Genomic DNA, 17987 nt, shown 5'->3' with positions numbered 1-17987 from the left:
TACATCCTTCTTCTTCATCCTTCTCTCCTTCTGCTTTTTAGAAGTTTGTGGTTTTTTTTGTTTTTTGTTTTTTTTTTTTTTTTTTTTTTTTTTTTTTTTGAGGAACGGCCTTGCTGTGTAGCCCATGCTAGCCTTGAATTTGTGATCCTCCTATTTCAGCCTCCTGAGAATGGGATTGCCGGTGTGTACCATCACATCCAACACCTTTTGTCTTTTAAACTTCCAGTTTCTAAAGTAGTTATTGGACTGAGTATTAAATGGGACATAATGAAATAAGTTACAGTTAATGTACATTTTCTCAAGTATGACTTTTTATACAGTTCTTATAGAAGATCAGTGGTAGGGTAGTGAGCTTTACCCTCACATGTCAGAATACAGATACCATATTGTATCTTAGAATGGCTTGACATTCTCGAACTGGGTACTACTACAGATATTCCTAAGGAGCCACAGTGTGCCTGATTCAGCTTAACCTTGACCATGTGCATAATATTTCACTATGTATTTACATACACTGTGAATTAACTTGATAGAATAAATCACATTAGGGCTCCTTCCTGCCTACTCATGAATATTGTCCAAGAAGTTGGGTTCTCTCTCTCCTTCCCCTGCCCCCTCCCACTCTGTTTTTCTTTCTCTTGATACTGGGATTGAAGTTTGCATGAGCTCTACTACTTTAGTCATGACCTCTAGACCTTTTACTTTCAGTTTATTTTTCAGATGGGCTGTCACACTAATTTTGCCTTGGCTGGCCTCTACATGTGATCCTCTTATATCTACTCAGTAGCTAGGATTATAAATGTGCATTCCCACACCTGGCCTTTGCCTGATACTATTCAAAATAGAGAGTCAGAAAGCTATTCATAGGAACTTACTCTAATTCTGTTTTTATACTCAAAACATTCATACATATGGCTCAGCAGTCTCTTTTTGGTTTCTTTGTTTAACTGAAATTTGCATTGTTTAAACCTGAGTTATGTAATCTTTGATAAATAAATGGATCCTCCCAATTTCTCCTCCAAAGTTAGGTCTAGTAGGCTCATGAACTCCTTTAATTGAGGACAGAGTTAGAAAAGCCAAAATAATTTGCCTTGATTGAGACATAATTTGTCTTTATTGATTTTGTGACCATATATAGTGATCAATAACAGTGATCCTACTTTGAAATATAGTGTAGATGGAAGGAGTTGTAATGAACTTTTAACAAACTTCCTTCAGCACAAGTTACAGGAAAACTTGACTGATGAAGAAGTTGTAATCAAATCCCCAGTTCTGTGATTTTTCTTTGTATATCTGTCTTTTGCAAATTCCATCACATAATCTTATTTAGCATCTGACTGTAAGTACCTTTGTCTGAATTTGTGTATATATTTTTTCTAGAATGAGCATATTGATCTAATTCAGGGGTTTTAATTTTTTTAATCTCTGATGACTGCTTTTGGTAAATAATTTACATAATAGATTCTTTTTTTCCTCAGGGTATCCCATTCCAGAAAGTTCTCAAAGTGCAGTATTTTGGAGTATAGAGATTTTTTACAGAGAGGGGGTGGAGCATGTCTTTTCAACAGACCAACAAAGGTTAGTCACTGAAAAAGTATAATTATCTCTTCAATGTTTAACAATGGAATACTGCCAAACATCAGCTGCTTGTCTTAGAAAACAGGCTTCTTTTTTTAAAAAAAATCTGTATATATATATATATATATATACAGAGATATAAACAAATATATCTCTGTATATATTTGTCTTTTTAAGAATCTGTATGTATCTGTGTGTGTGTGTGTGTGTGTGTGTGTGCACACACGTGTGTGTATTTGTCTTTTCTTTTTTAGTACTGATCAAACCCAGGATGTTGTACTTGCTAGGCAAGTGCTTAGCCACTGACCTACATCCCAGCCTGAAAACAGGTTTTTGTTTTCTTTTTTGTGAAAATACTGTACAGAGGGGTTACAATTAAATGGGCAAGGTAATGAGTACATTTCTTATCAAACATTGTTGCCTCCTCCTTTGTTTCCCCTTCCCATTCCTTCCCATCTCCCCCGCCCCCAAGTTGTAAAGTTCCTTTTTCGTATATCTCATTGTCTCATTGTTGCAATGACTTGTTGGTCACATTGATACTTAGTTATAAAAAGTCTTACAGGCTTGCCTTTCAAGGAATACCAAACTGTAGATCAGTGTTCAGTACTGGCTGCACCTAGGCAAGACCTCCAAAAGGGAAATATGCTTTAATTAAAAAGCTTTGAAAATAGTGCTAAGAGATATGTGGTTTAGATTAATATAAAGTATTACTTAATCCATTTGTTAAAAATTAATTGAATTTATTCTTGTCATTCTAGGGAATTATTATTATTATCTCTTCCTCCACCTCTTTCTCCTCATCTTCTCTCTCTTCTTCTTCCTCTTTTGTTTTCTTTCTTTCTTTCTTTCTTTCTTTTTTTTTGTCGGTTGTGGGGCTTGAACTCTGGGCCTGGGCACTGTCCCTCAGCTCTTCAGCTCAAGGCGAGTGCTCTACCACTTGAGCTACAGTGACACTTCCAGTTTCCTGGTGGTTTATTGGAGATAGGAGTCTCACGGTCTCTCCTGCCCGGGCTGGCTTTGAACCTCGATCCTCAGATCTCAGCCTCCTGAGTAGCTAGGATTACAGGCGTGAGCCACCAGCGCCCGGCTTCTTTCTTTCTTTCTTTCTTTCTTTCTTTCTTTCTTTCTTTCTTTCTTTCTTTCTTTCTTTCTTTCTTTCTTTCCTTCCTTCCTTCCTTCCTTCCTTCCTTCCTTCCTTCCTTCCTTCCTTCCTTCCTTCTTTCTTTCTTTCTTTCTTTCTTTCTTTCTTTCTTTCTTTCTTTCTTTCTTTCTTTCTTTCTTTCCTTCTTTCTTTCTTTCTTTCTTTCTTTCTTTCTTTTTTGTCAGTCATGGGACTTGAACTCCTCCTAGTCACTGTCCTTGAGCTTGTTTGCTCAAGGCGAGTGCTCTATCACTTTGAGCCACAGCTCCATTTCCAGTTTTCTGAGGGTTAATTGGAGATAAGAATCTCAAGGACTTTCTTGCCCATACTGGCTTTGAACCATGATCCTCAAATCAGCCACCTGAGTTGCTGGATTACAGGCATGAACTACCAGGCTTTTTTTTTTTTGAGTGGTCTGTTTTTTTTTTTTTTTGAGTGTCAGGAAGCGTTGCTAATATCAGTCAGCCAAACAATAATCCATACGATTTATGGGTATCATTAATATTTTAAGTATTTATATTGCATAGTCTGTTTACCAAGAGATTCATTATCAATTGGCATCTCACCAGAATATGTACATACAGTATTGTAATCCCTCATCCACAGTTCCAGAATTGAAAAAACTGCACATTTCTAGAAGCAGTATTTTTTGAGTTTCCAGAAAACACATTTGACTAAAATGTATCTTAAATTAAAAGTCCTTATTTGTCATTTGTATTGTAAGATTTGTAAGTCTTACTGTGTACTCTAGTCACAATCATCTTCCTAGATGGTTCACATCACTTTCATAGAATCCAGCAAAACCAAATTCTTCAATCCACTATCTGAAGCCTTTAGATATAGTTTTGTGGTGTGACATAGCATATTTGGAGATAAAGTTGCTTAACAGACAAAAAGACATGGTCATTGCTAATTAACAGATGGTGTACAAATTTAATATGGCAAACTTCCTATTTCTTTTAAAATACAACTTCATAAGTCAAATATAGTTCATTGCTGAAGAAAGTATTTAATAATCTGAAAATTAGGAGAGCTGTAAAACCATATTAACCTTTTTAAAAAAAATCAGTGACTAATGTGAATAATTGATAGAATAATTTATTCCATACTAATAATTAAGTGATATTGCTGGAGTCAGAAGATGATAGCAGAACATCTCAGTAAAGCTGTGGAAAAACAACAGGGCTTTGGAAGTGGCCCTGATTGTTAAAGTAGGATGCTTGCCCTATGAGGCATCGATCCCCGAGTGCCAGAAACCTGAAAGCTTGGAAGTGTTTGCAATGAGTGAATCAGTAATAAAGAACTAATGGGAGATGCTGGCATTTTTGAATTGCAATATACATGGCTAATTTGGCCTGCCTTGTAGCACACCACTTAATTAGAAGCCTGTGGAAACAACATTCGCTTGTTCGGAAAGGTTAACATTTCTAGTTTATGCATGAGGATCCATCATTGCATCTCTGAAATTACCTGTGAGTAGGAAGAAAATTATTCCAATAACTTGGTAGCAATATAAAAATAATTGAGTATACATATTCAGTTTTTACAAGTTAGTAAATACAGAGTCATTTATCTTTTTGAAATACAAATTACAATGTTTAAAAAGATCCTATAGATTACAATAGAACAGTTCATATGTATGTAAAAAGAACTGCTTTTTCCTCAATTGCTTTTTGTCAATGAATATATTCATGTGCTGCATGTTATTTTCACACTGTGTGCATATTTTTGTGCTCTAAGAATCTCTCTGATTGCTGTTTCCCATCTGGTTTGAGATAGTTTCCCATCTCAGAATGGAGAAAGGCCCTACAAAAGAAAGAATGGAGGCTTGATACAGTGCTGGTCATGTTCTAGCTGGCCCTTCTTTCTCTTTTTCTTTTTTCTTCTGTTTTTTCCTTTCTCCTGGTCAACACAGCACAGAGCAAGACTGTTGAGTCTTACCCAACTAGTCTGGAAACCTTCCGTGCTCCTTATGATAGTTTTCCCTTCCTGGAATTGGAAGGAGGGAGGGTAAAGGCATTCTTGGATGAACTGGATGGAATCTGTGCTGTGGGGTGTGTAAAGCTGCTGGGTGCAATCTCTTCCTCCTTTCCCTGCCCATGGTTTTGCACATTTGTGTTGGGATGTTTTGCTCCAGTCTTTACCTAGGGATGATGATCATACCCAGATAATCCTGCTCCTGGTGACAGGAAATCATCATGTTTCCCGTAAACCTCAACCACCACCGGTCTGTTATAATATTCACCAAGCAAGTTTGTGGCACCAGTAGAGTGGGTTTTTCTTGAAATCTGACTCCAGCAGTGACAGAAAGATTTCTATGCATTCATATATGTGTATGCATGCTTAAGACAGCCAGTGGAGGCTTTTTTTTTCAATGAAAATGATGTGCTTGGATTTCTAGCAAAGTAGTTTTCTGATTTTATTTACATTTACTTGATTGTATGAATTTTTGACCTTTTTTTTTTTTTTTTTGGTTGGTCATGGGGCTTGAACTCTGGGCCTGGGCGCTGTCCCTCAGCTCTTCAGCTAAAGGCGAGCGTTCTACCACTTGGGCTACAGCACCACTTCAGGTTTTCTGAGTGTTTATTGGAGATAAGAGTTTCATGGACTTTCCTGCCCAGGCTGGCTTTGAACCTTGATCCTCAGATCTCAGCCTCCTGAGTAGCTAGGATTATAGGCGTGAGCCACCGGCACCCGGTTATTTTTGACCATTTTTATGTCTTCCGAGATACCTTGAGATATGAGACAAGTCTGTGAATTGGATATGTGCGTCTTATTAGCAATGCATTTTAGCTCCATTAGCAATCTTGAAAAATGATCTATTTCTCATGACAGTTTGTCTCCATAATAAGTACCTTTCTTGCTAGGGGTCATCTCTGGAGCTTACCACCAGTGAAACTCCCAAGGGACATCTCCCCCCTTTTGAATATATTGTTATAAGTGTTATGAATAAGTTGACAGAATTCCCCATGTAGATTTCATATAAAAGATACCATAATAACAGGTCACAAAAGAATCTCACTGCTTATAGGGCCATGTATATGGATGACTTTCTGTGATAAATTAAAAAGTTATCCATTTTCTCCCCTAATCTCTTTCAGCTGTTTGAGCCCACAGAATGTGGAAACGGATATGTGGAAGCTGGAGAGGAATGTGATTGTGGTTTTCATGTGGTAGGTATCAGAGATCTTCTTTACCTTCATTCGGTACAGCATTTCCCCAGAGCTAACAACAAAGCATTAGTGAGAGGCCTGTGTGATCATTCATCATGGTCTCGCTGTCTTTCTGGTTGCTCTGATCAATGCTTCATCTTAGCTCAGACATGTTAGCATTAGTCATGTTCTTATGGCCTTGTCTGGAGAAGCCTAATGGATTGTTCTAATCAAATTCCCCACTGCTTAAAAATTCATAGCTCGTATTCATTGCAGACAAGTTTTACCAAATTGTGAAACTTTTCCACATTGGATAACCTTTTTGCCTTTGTAAAACTAAACTGGGTATGAAGAATGTAAGAGAGCTAACCAGGGCTGGAGGGTACCTGCTAAGAAATGAGTCTGCTCTTTGATAGAGCAACTCATTTTTATGGGAGATAAGACTCTGCCCATCAGTGTGTAAAATGGTTCTTTCCAGAAATATTTGCTTACTATTTATATGAATCTAGTCATTTAGATCCTGTGTCAGTCAATTGGGGAGAGAATGTTGAATGGGCAACAGCAAAGGTTCCTGGCTTACCCACATGGAGTGTTTTCTCTAGGAATGCTACGGATTGTGCTGTAAGAAGTGCTCACTCTCCAATGGCGCCCATTGCAGTGATGGCCCCTGCTGTAATAACACCTCCTGCCTTGTGAGTTCCTGACACATTTCTGTTTGTTTTCAATTGACAGGTTAGCCAGATAATTTTGCATGTACATTGAGGTTTTGTATAGCTCGTCATGTTACATATGTGACAACATATGTTTCGTATACTAACCTGCAACATTGTACAATAAGTTCTGTAGCGGGGAGGTTCATCACATTTATCATCACTGTTGTTCACTGTCCACCACCATTTTATCCTTCATTGCTTCCTCGGGAGAATTACTTGTACTGCTTACACATCAGGTTGTCCTACTAACACAGATGAGAACCAAATTAAATTGTTGAGGAGGAGAGGGACAATTCCTTTGGTCTTTTAAATAATATGACCTACTTTTTTCTTCAGAACTTACCCTAAATTACTTTAAACTCAGAGCATAAAAGCAAGTGCTCATATTTTTTCACCCTGACTTTTGAGTCTTCCATAAAGTCAGGGAAGGCAGATTGGGCTTTAACAAGGTATGTTCATGTGTTTGTACATGTGTTCATACTGTGCTGCCTACAGTGACCTCCAAGTTGTCTTTGCAAAGTCATTTTTAATATTCCTTTTTCTCAGATATAAGATCCTATGGTATTATCAATAACCATAATTTATGTGACCTGAGTTTTTCAATTTAAGGGTTTATATATATATATATATATATATATATATGGTATTCTAGAAGATGCTAGCAGTTTATGTCTACTAGCAGATTACGAATTATTTGAGACTCATGGCCTTGTTTACTATTTGACTCATTCCCTCCCCAGACAAAATGTTTATATATCTTAGGCAATCACTGACATCACTGAAGATGATTTATATGAATTCATTGTGATTTAACTATACATATTTAGCTAAGGCAATATTAATATCCAAGCTAGTGAGTAAATTAGGGAAATTGGGCATATATATTCATCTTTTAGCACTATCTTTTTTTTTTTTTTTTTTTTTGGTCAGTCGTGGGGCTTGAACTCTGGGCCTGGGTGCTGTCCCTCAGCTCTTCAGCTCAAGGCGAGCGCTCTACCACTTGAGCTACAGCGCCACTTCCGGTTTTCTGGTGGTTTATTGGAGATAGGAGTCTCACAGTTTCTCCTGCCCGGGCTGGCTTTGAACCGTGATCCTCAGATCTCAGCCTCCTGAGTAGCTAGGATTACAGGCGTGAGCCACCAGCGCCCGGCTTAGCACTATCTTAAATGTTTATACACATTATGTTATTCCCTTGTCTTCAGCCAAACCAGTGTTTACTTTTTTAAAACAAATCTTGCATTATAATGTTTTCCTAAAATAATACTTAGAGAGTGATTTCAACATCTGAACTCTGAATGCTTTTGTGACAATCTTTTCTGTAGATTAGAAGGTAGCATCTGGGCCTTGTTTCTATGCTATATTATGACTCACATGAAGATTTTAGTGGTATTTATGAAAAAGCAGAAGAATTTACAGAGAACAAAATAATAACTTTTGAAATATTAATTAATCATGGCTCCTAATACTGAATTTTGATTTGTAGTTTCAGCCACGAGGGTATGAATGTCGAGACGCTGTCAATGGGTGTGATATTACTGAGTATTGTACTGGAGACTCTGGCCAGGTATAGTAAACCGAGTTTTGACTAATACATTTTGCAGTACATATTTGTAAAGCTATCATGATAGATTGTATGTATGAACATAGTCTTATTTTATTGCTTGGTTTTCTAGCTACTTGTACTTCTTCACTATACTTTTATGTTAGAAAAACTCAATGTACTGTTTTTTAGATATATAGCTCTTTACTTCTGAAACTTCCCTTCATCTCTCTATATGATTTATACTCAACTAATTGATGCTTTCCTCTTATGTCTCTACATCAGAAACAGTACATTGACTTTAGTGGTATATTAGTACTATTTTCAAACATTTTAAGTATAGAAACCATTTAAAACAAACAGCCAGGAGTGAGTAGTTCGTGCTTGTAATCCTAGCTACTCAAGAGGCTGAGATCTGAGGATAGAAAAGTCCATGAGACTCTTACCTACAATTAACCATCAGAAAGTGGGAAGTGGAGCTATGTCTCTAGTGGTAGAGCAGTAGCCTTGAACAAAAAAGGCTCAGGGACAGTGCTCTGAATTCAGGTCCCAGGACTGGCAGGCACACGCACACACATGTGCCGCACCCCCCCTCCCCCCAATAGAACATCAAACAAAGTTTGTATGGAAACCCCATGTAGAAAGCCAGGACAAGCAGCAATGATGCTCTGGCTAAGTAGGACTTGTAGCAGAAATCCATCTTCTTTAATTCTCTGTCATCACATATAGCCCTGGCTTCAGAGCCTCTATCCATTAAAATGATTACTAGAGTTTGAACTCAGGGCCTTGCTCTTGCTGAGTAGGCACTCAAATGCTGAGCCACGCCTTCACTCTTTCTTGCACTGGTTATTTTAATGTAGGGAGGGTTTTGCTTTCTGGCTTAGGTATGTGTCAGGATGGTTGGTGATCTTCCTAATGTATGTTTTATGTGGTAGCTGGAGTGACTGAAACACACCATCATGCCCAGTTTCTTTCACTGAGTAAATTGGTAAACTTTTTTACCCAGGCTGGCTTGAAACCATTATTCTCCCAATGTCAACTTCACACATAATGGGGATGACAGACATATATCACACTGTACAGCTATTTGTTGAGAAGTGTTATGAACTTTTTGTCCATACTGACATGAAACTATGACCTTCCTAAGTACCTACAATTACTGATGTGAACTAACATGCCCAGCTTCTCTTTCTGTAATTAAAAAATTGTCAGATTAGCACCAGTGGCTCATGTCTGTAATCCTAGCTACTCAAGGAACTGAGATCTGAAGATTGTGATTTGAAACCAGCCTAGGCAGGAAAGTTCATAAGACACTTACTGACAATTAACCACCAAAATACTGCAAGTGGAGGTGGGGCTCAAATGACAGAAAGCTAGCCTTGAGTAAAAAAACTCAGAAACCCTGAGCTTAGGGCTGGGAAGGTGGCTCAGTGGTAGAGCCCTTGCCTTGCATGCCTGAGGCCCTGGGTTCGATTCCTCAGCGCCACATAAGCAAACAGAAAAAAGCCGGAAGTGGCGCTGTGGCTCAAGTGGTAGAGCGCTAGCCTTGAGCTGAAGAGCTGAGGGACAGCGCCCAGGCCCAGAGTTCAGGTTCCACGACCAGACCCCCCCTCGCCCCCCCCAAAAAAGAAACCCTGAGCTTAGCCTGAATTTTAAGCCCTAGGACTAGCACAGATACACACATGTCATTTTATTGTTTGTCTTTAAATGAACGATTTATTAAGTTATGTGTTGAGCATTGTTGTCAATGCCAGGATATGGGAAAGGATAAGATTGACAAGCGGTTAAACTCATGGAACTTATAAAACAGATATATAAATACAAATATTAGACGGCCTAAATAAAGTGCTATGAAAAGCAGCTTGGAGTAGGGACATTAGTGAGAAGCCTACTATTTTTAGTGTTAGAATGCTAAAGGCTTAACTGCCGTAGGTGGTTTTAGTTCTTTAAATACTGTATTGTTAAAGAAAACACTGTTTTTAATCATTTTTCAACTGATCAGAATTAACCCATAGTACAGGGAGTCCAAATACCTCAAGCATTTTCTTTTCTTCTAAAAAAAAGTTTTAGAATTTTCTTCTCCAAGACAGTGAACTTTGAATTTAATTAATCCTAGTAATTTTTAGGAAAACAGAATTTTTACATCTCTGATCACTAATGTCTATAATCAATACTGTGGCTTAAATTTTCTCTTATTGTTTTATTTTTATTTTTATATGTTTTGTGGCACTGAGTTTAAACCCAGGGACTTATGCTTGTCAGGCAAGTACTCTACTACTTCATCCATCTCCCCAGACAATTTTTCAAATAAGGTCTTACATGTATGGTCAGGTTGGAGTGGACCATGATCCTCCTATTTAAGCTCCCTGTGTAGCTGGGATGAGAGGCATGTATTGCTGTGCTTAGCTTTTTGTTGGTTGAAATGGGGTCTTATGAACATTTTTCCTGGGCTGGTCTTAAACTCTGATCCTTTCAATCTCTACCTTTCAAGTAGATAGGATTACAGACACAAGCCTGCACATTGCATATGGTTTTTCTTAGTGTATGTTTAATTTTGCTTACTAACATGTACTGGTGGCTCTGGGCTACTTTTAAAATTTGCAGCATATCACGGGATAACCAATACTTGTGCAATGGAGAGTACCATAAATTGGTCTAAATGGGTGGGGTAACACAATTTAAGTACTGTTGAAGATGTTTCAGGCGGACCTTCCTACACAGTGTAAAACCAAGGAGTGGAATGACCTTTGAGACATTATCCAGAGTTTTCCTCCCAGAGGAAAGTACCTGCAGTGAAGACTCTTGCTCTAAATATTCCTACAGATAAGAATCCCCAAAAGTTCTCTGTCAGACATATCAGAAATCGCAACTGGATTAAAAAATAGTTTTTGAAACAGGATCTTGCTCTTAATTCTTGACTGACCTCAAACTCTTCATTTGCCTGCCTCAACCTGCCAGGATTTACAAGTGTACTCTACCATGTCTGGCTAGCAACTGGAGTGTATTAGCCTAAATTAAAAGCAGATTGATTAGAAATCTCACATTTGAGTGGGACAGTTTGTTGTTGTTGTTGTTGTTTTTGTGTTGGTCCTGGGGGTTGAACTCAGGGACTGGGCACAGTCCCTGAGCATTTTTTTGCTAAGCCAGCAGCTCTGCTCCTGGCTTTTTGGTGGTAAATTGAAAATAAGACTCTCATGGACTTTCCTACCAAGGCTGGCTTTGAACCACAATCTTAAGATCTTAGCCTCTTGAGTAGCTAGAATTACAGGTATGAGCCATCAGCACCCTATGTGGGACAGTTTTTATTAAGCACTTTTCTTTTGTTGTTAGGAAAGAACTTTATAGTATTTTTCTTGCAATGTTGTAGAAGTATGACAAATTAATTGTAGAGTCTGATTTGCTTATTCCCAAAGTATGTTTTTCATTTCTGTTTATTGTGGTTGCAGCAGTTTTAAAGTAAGTGAATAATTAATAATAGATGACTAATGACATAATAGTTGACTTGTGGATGAATAGAGAGAGATGAAAGAAGCCATAAGGATGTCTGCTTTTGTTCAGTTGGCCCAGTATTTGAGGTTTGAGTGCCAATAATTGCATCCCTGGAATACTCAGCAGGGTGAATGAAAAGCTGTGGTGAATGAAGCTGTTCGAACACTGTTCGTTCTTAGAAAAACATAGAACCCAAGTATTTTTTATTGGAATCTTCCTAACTGCTCCTTAGGAATGCTAAACTAGTTCTATCTTCTTTCCATCATGAACTTCATCAATAACCTGATATGTGCAGAATATAATGACTTGGTTGTATCTGTATGGGTCATTCAGTTATTCTCTAAGTCAGTCACTAGTAATTGAGCACCTGCCTCAAACTTGCTACCAAAGGTAGCTACATAAACATAAAATCTCACCTGCCTGGAACTCAAATGATGATAGGGAACAATGATAAGCAAACAAATGAATAAAATACATGAATTGTCAGTTGGTGTTACATGCTCTGGAAAAGAAAAGCAGGGAGTGGTGAGGGAGAGAGAGTGCTGGTTGGGGAGAGAGAGAGGCCTCTTTGAGGTAATGATGTTATTTGAACAAAACCTCCAGAGCCATGCAGAAATTGGAGGAAGATTTTAAAAAGTGCAAAACCAAGGCCATGGGCTGGTACCAGGCCTAACAGGGAGAGAGCAGGAAATGAGTCCAGAGAAATGATGAGGTGGGGTAGGAGAGAATAATCATGGTCAACTTGAAGGCTAGTAATAATCTAAGAAGCCACTTAGGGGTTTTTGACCAGAAGATTGATGTGATCTGGTCTTTGTACTTGAAAGGGATCTAAACAGGGATAGCCTGGAGGCCACAAGTCGGGTAGAAGAGTTAGTGAGGAAGGGGGAGAAAGAGGTGGTCAAGTTGTAATGTTTTGAAGTGAAGCTAATGGGACTTGTTGACATACTGAATGCAAAATGTGGGCAAGAGGCATGAATAGGGGCTAATGCTGTGGTGTTGGGCTGAACAATGGAGAGGTCATTCGCTGAGAAGGTGAAGACTGAAGGGGAGCATTGGTATACATCTCTGTGTTTCTTAATCCTTTGCCAGACATGTGTATTCTTTTCTTTCATATTTGATTCTAACATCATAGTAGAGCTTTTGTCTTGACTTTTTTTCAACTCTCAAAACTGTGTAAAAGTTTTAAATTCACCTATTCAGTGTAATTTGGGGGGGAAATGAGGCATACTTAATGATCAGATAAACAAGCCAGTAAATAAAAATACCCACAGTATCACAGACTGTGCTGGTAACAAGTGTGTGGTGGGAGGGTCAGACAGGTCATGATGAGTCAAAATCAAGACTCTCTTTTCTGTTTTTGTAAAGTGGTTTATAGGTGAGTGACATGATGCCACATTCAGATTTGACATTTTCAGGAGCGCAGCAAGGTTTTGTAAATTAGTTCCTGAGTGTGTTCACTCCTACATAGCAAGCTGATTCATTTCCTTCCCTAGCCATTTAAATCCTGCTTACTTTCATCTCCTAGGCAGCAAATGTACTTTGTTTTTCTAGTCCATTTCACAGTAAACAGAGAATCATATAGAAAGTACCCACTAGGTGGGCTTTATTTTCTTATTTTACCAATGGTAGAATTAGTTTGAATAACCTACTTAAGGCATTAGGTGTGTTTTTGAAATATTCTTAATTGTATATTCCCATGCGAGCTTTTTTTTCCTTCATTTTTGTATATGGAGCACATTATCTGAAGGTACTTCTTATGCTGCACATTTACTAATAAGATAATATTTTTCAGTGTCCACCAAATCTTCATAAACAAGATGGTTATGCCTGCAATCAAAATCAGGTAGGCTAGGAGCTTTTAAATATAATTTAGAAGGATAGTTTGAAAAGTTGTTTTTGCTTAAATGTCACATTGGAAAGAAATTTTGCTCACATGAATTAGAGTGGGGTTCAAATTTCAGAGTTGCTTCATGTCCTATCATATATTAAATATTTTTAACTCTAGTGACAAGTTGTCCAGATTGAGGCAAAACAAAACAAATGAAATAGCTACAGAATTAGAAATCTGATTCACTAATTTGTGACCATCTTTAAGTAATTCCAGCATGTCTGTTATGGGAAAATATGACAATTTTTTGAAATGGCTTTTTAAAACCCAATCATGCATATGTAAGCAAAGTTAAAAATTGTTTAAGTGTCATTCAAAGAAAGGCACCAATTTTTGCTTTCCATAGTTTTGAATTTTAGATAATTATTTTGAATGTAAACAGCTGTGTTTTGAGGTCTGCAGTATCTTAAGCTTTTCATAAGATGTTGGTGACTCTCATTGTTTTTTGTGAAAATATTAGATTATGGAATGAAAAAAATACCTCGTCTAAATCAACTAGGAGATTTGTCATCAGAATTTTGGGAAAGGTGTTGTGGCTCCGTGCATCTCATATATGTGATCTTGTCCTCAGGGTCGCTGCTACAATGGCGAGTGCAAGACCAGGGACAACCAGTGTCAGTACATCTGGGGAACAAGTAGGTCACGGCTTTCCTGTTTGCTGGTCACATGTGCACTTCCTCTTAAGAGTGTTTTTGCAAGCTGGGCACCGGTGGCTCACACCTGTGATCCTAGATAGTCAGTACGCTGAGATCTGAGGATTGCAGTTCAAAGACAGCCTGGGTAGGAAGGTCCATGAGACTCTTATTTCCAATTGACCACCAGAGAACTGGAAGTGGCACTGTGGTTCAAGTGGTAGAGCTCTAGCCTTGAGCTGAAGAGCCCAGGGACAGCGCTCAGGCCCCAGGGTTCAAGCCCCACAACCAACAAAAACAAACAAACAAAAGCAACAAAAAAAATAGTGTTTTTCTCTACTAGTCTTGCAGACAGAGATCCACAGCTTGCAGTAATGTGAAAGAAAGGAAGAAAGAGAGAAAGAGAGCAAGAAGGGAAAGAAGAGAAAGATCTAGAAAAGAATGAGAATAAAGAGATCTGCAACTCTTAGTGATGAACTATAGAGGAAGTAGCTGAGTGGTACAGTACAAGAGAAGTCTGGGATTTAATTTCCTAGTACTTACCAATAATAATTAATAATAATAACCAATAGTAATAATAATAAAAAACCAAGATAAACAACTTGAGGATTTGTCCATGTGAATCCTAACCAAATGTCATCCATCCACTGTGACTGTCATAGAAGGGATTTTCCATCTGCTGTTAAGACTGAGTTGAGGGCAGTGGTCATAATCATTATCTGGCCACTTGCATGGCTGACTTTGTTATCCCCCAACAAGTTGGCTTCCTGGAGTAGTCATTTTCCCTGAGTAGATGGTAATGTCTCAGGACATTCCCCACATATCTACATGTTCACATTTACAGTGCTACTTTAATAAACTTCAGTTAGAAAGTTCAAGACGTTGCTGAGGCTGGGTCCTCGCAGAGAAAAACAAAGCACATAAAAGCACACCAATTCTGGCATGAGTGATTTTAGTGTTGGGCAAATATCATTTATCTGAATAGCTTACATTCACTGCTTTTGTTTTGTCAGAGGCAAGAAAATAAGGACATATTGCCTTGTAAGATACTTGAAAATCAGGGCTAGGGACATAGTTGGTGGTGGAATACTTCCCTATCAGATGTTAAGTCAGGATTTATAAATTCCTTTTCTGTAGAATCAGTTGTTGGGCATTACAGCGGCCCACCATTGGTTATGAATGATGAAAACTAAAATGAAGTTTCTTCTCTTGCTCATCTCCAAAAGAGGCTGCAGGGTCTGACAAGTTCTGCTATGAAAAGCTGAATACGGAAGGCACTGAGAAGGGAAACTGTGGGAAGGATGGAGACCGCTGGATCCAGTGTAGCAAACAGTGAGTAGTCAGCTTTGGGGCAGGATGCCTGCTCTTAGAGACTCAATGCAAATACAGAATGAGTGCAAAGTAAATATCACTTACAAAAAAAGGTTTAGGAATATTTTACTTCACAAAATCTTTAGCCAATAAAATTGTTTTCTAATTCCAAAAACTTGTTCAAACTACTCAAAAAAACTTAAAGCATATATTAAAATGTATAATATAATAAAATACAATAAATATAATAAATATAAAATATAATAAGATATTTTAATGGTATATTTAGAAGCAAATGACAGTATGCTGACACTATGCTACAAGCCTAACACCATGTGTAAAACTGAGAAAATTAACCACCTGATGTATTTTGCTTGATTCTTATTTTGAAGTTGCTTTGCCAAAGTGTTACAAATAATTATTAGGGTTTAATTTCCTACTTTTGGTAGCCCATATAGTCTATGAATGTTCTATTATGTGTAGATTAAGAGGCAAATTATGTAGGCTTGGTATATTTTAGGGACTAATAGATAAATGAAATAGATAATAAATATTAAAGTAATAATGCTTTTATTCATTTCACAAGTGCAGTATCTTTAAATTTTACTAGTCAATTAATATCTAGATCAGAGACTTTTCCCTTCTGAACAACATCTACTTCATGGGTAATGGAGGCCTCGTTACTCAGAAATGAGGTACTTTAAGGGAACATTGGTTATAGTTCCCCATAAGTGATTGAGGAAAGCTGGAATTATGATGTAATAGTTTATTCAGGTTAATTCAATGATGTGGATCTATGGAGCCATTAATTTCTAAGTTGAAGTGCCTCCATTTTCCTTCCATAGCAAGGATTATTCACTTTCTAATTTTGAAGCGGAACAAAGATTTCAGGAAAGTTTTATTTTGCTAATTAGTGATGTCTATAATATATTTTATGAAATACCACAGGTCCGGGTAGACTTTGGTAGAGAACAGGGCTTTAGAAGGCAACACAAGTTTGACTATTATTATTTAAACTTACACCAAAAGAATAAAGGTCAGAGCTTCCCTTTTGATGTTTCCTGAGTGGACAGTAGACATTCTGAGACATTGATTCTCAGTTCTTTGGGTACCACAAAGTAGGAAGAAGGGGATGTGACGTAGTCAAGACCCATGTGGCTGGGAACTTCTGAATTTGATTAGGTTTACTCATTTGTTGTATATAAATCTGATCATTCCGTGATTCTTCCTTTTTTTGCCAGTCCTCGGGCTTGAACCCAGGACCTGGACATTGTCCTTCAGCCTCTTTGTGCTCAAGATGCATGCTCTACCACTTGAGCCATAGCACCACTTCCAGCTTTTTCTGGATAGTTTATTGGAGATAAGAGTCTCATGAACTTTTCTGTCCTGGCTGGCTTTGAACTCTGATCATTAGATCTCAGCCTCCTGCATAGCTAGAATTATAGGCCTGAGCCACCAACACTTGGCTTCATTCTGATTCTTGACTTTAAAACATTTGGGAAATGTTGAAATATATCACTGGAAAAGGTATTTTCTGAATATCTGACTTGAGACTAACCTATTTCTAGTGTGTTAATATGTGTGTTTTAAAACTTGAAAATTTTGTGAAATATAATAAGTAAACTAAAATAATACAAGTATACCTTTTCTAAATAATTATGAGATAAACACCCACAGAAATAAATAGAATATTCTGAATAAATAGAAATAATAGAATATTGTGAATAAATAGAATAAATAGAAAATAAATAGGATATTCTGGCATTCCCGGAATAAAAATTGTCCACATAATAGTTCTGCAACTCTTTCCTGGAGTTATTTTCATCCTGACTTTTGTTACTGACATTTGTGATACTTCATATACTATTTTATATCTTACTTCTGAATTAATCATTTTACGAGGTTTCTTTTTTGTTTGTTTTTGTCTGTCATGGGGCTTGAACTCTGGGCCTGAGCACTGCCCTTTAGCTCTTCAGCTCAAGGCCAGCACTCTACCACTTGAGCCACAGCATCACTTCTGGTTTTCTGGTGGTTTATTAGAGATAAGAGTCTCATGGACTTTCCTGCCCAGGCAGGCTTTGAATTACGATCCTCAGATTTCAGTCTCCTGAGTAGCTAGGATTACTGGCATGAGCCACCAGCACCCAACTCATTTTAATAGTTTTTTGTGGAATGAATACCTGTTTTTTCTTATTATGTTTCATTTTTATAAATTCACATAAAAATATACCATAATTTAGTTCTCTATTCTTGAGCTTGTTTCTGCATTTTGACTACTCAGAGCTCTGCTTTGTAAACATTCTTGTACAAAATATATTCTTAGTGTACTTCTATGCACGTATCTGTAAGATCTGTACCTATCAGAAAAATTGCCAAATGGTAGGGACTGTGTGGTTTCAGTGTCACTGGATAATGTCAAACTGCTTACTAAATACGGTTTTGCTAACAAACCTACAATCATAATATATATGAAAAGGTTGTTATGCCCCGACTTACCAACACTTGGCCTTAATCAGATTTGATTTTAACTTTTATACATTTTA

The 17987-nt window shown here is 37.6% G+C and overlaps 1 protein-coding gene across 3 annotated transcripts in view; it reads left to right on the top strand.

Moving 5' to 3' along the window:
- The window catches only part of Adam23 (ADAM metallopeptidase domain 23), a 162873-nt gene that overhangs the window by 119729 nt on the left and 25157 nt on the right, over positions 1 to 17987 (top strand). For all 3 annotated transcript variants that reach the window (XM_070018608.1, XM_070018590.1, XM_070018598.1), the window contains exons 15-21: positions 1479 to 1578; positions 5821 to 5892; positions 6474 to 6563; positions 8068 to 8148; positions 13406 to 13456; positions 14073 to 14136; positions 15360 to 15465. In XM_070018608.1, the coding sequence (XP_069874709.1) occupies positions 1479 to 1578; positions 5821 to 5892; positions 6474 to 6563; positions 8068 to 8148; positions 13406 to 13456; positions 14073 to 14136; positions 15360 to 15465 (564 nt within the window). The remainder of the gene's footprint in view (positions 1 to 1478; positions 1579 to 5820; positions 5893 to 6473; positions 6564 to 8067; positions 8149 to 13405; positions 13457 to 14072; positions 14137 to 15359; positions 15466 to 17987) is intronic.

The sequence above is a fragment of the Dipodomys merriami genome, unplaced genomic scaffold (genome assembly GCF_024711535.1).
Source record: "Dipodomys merriami isolate MVZ:Mamm:240054 unplaced genomic scaffold, mDipMer1.0.p SCAF_1, whole genome shotgun sequence".
Lineage (NCBI taxonomy): Eukaryota > Metazoa > Chordata > Mammalia > Rodentia > Heteromyidae > Dipodomys > Dipodomys merriami.
This window is presented reverse-complemented; position numbering and strand designations above follow the sequence as displayed.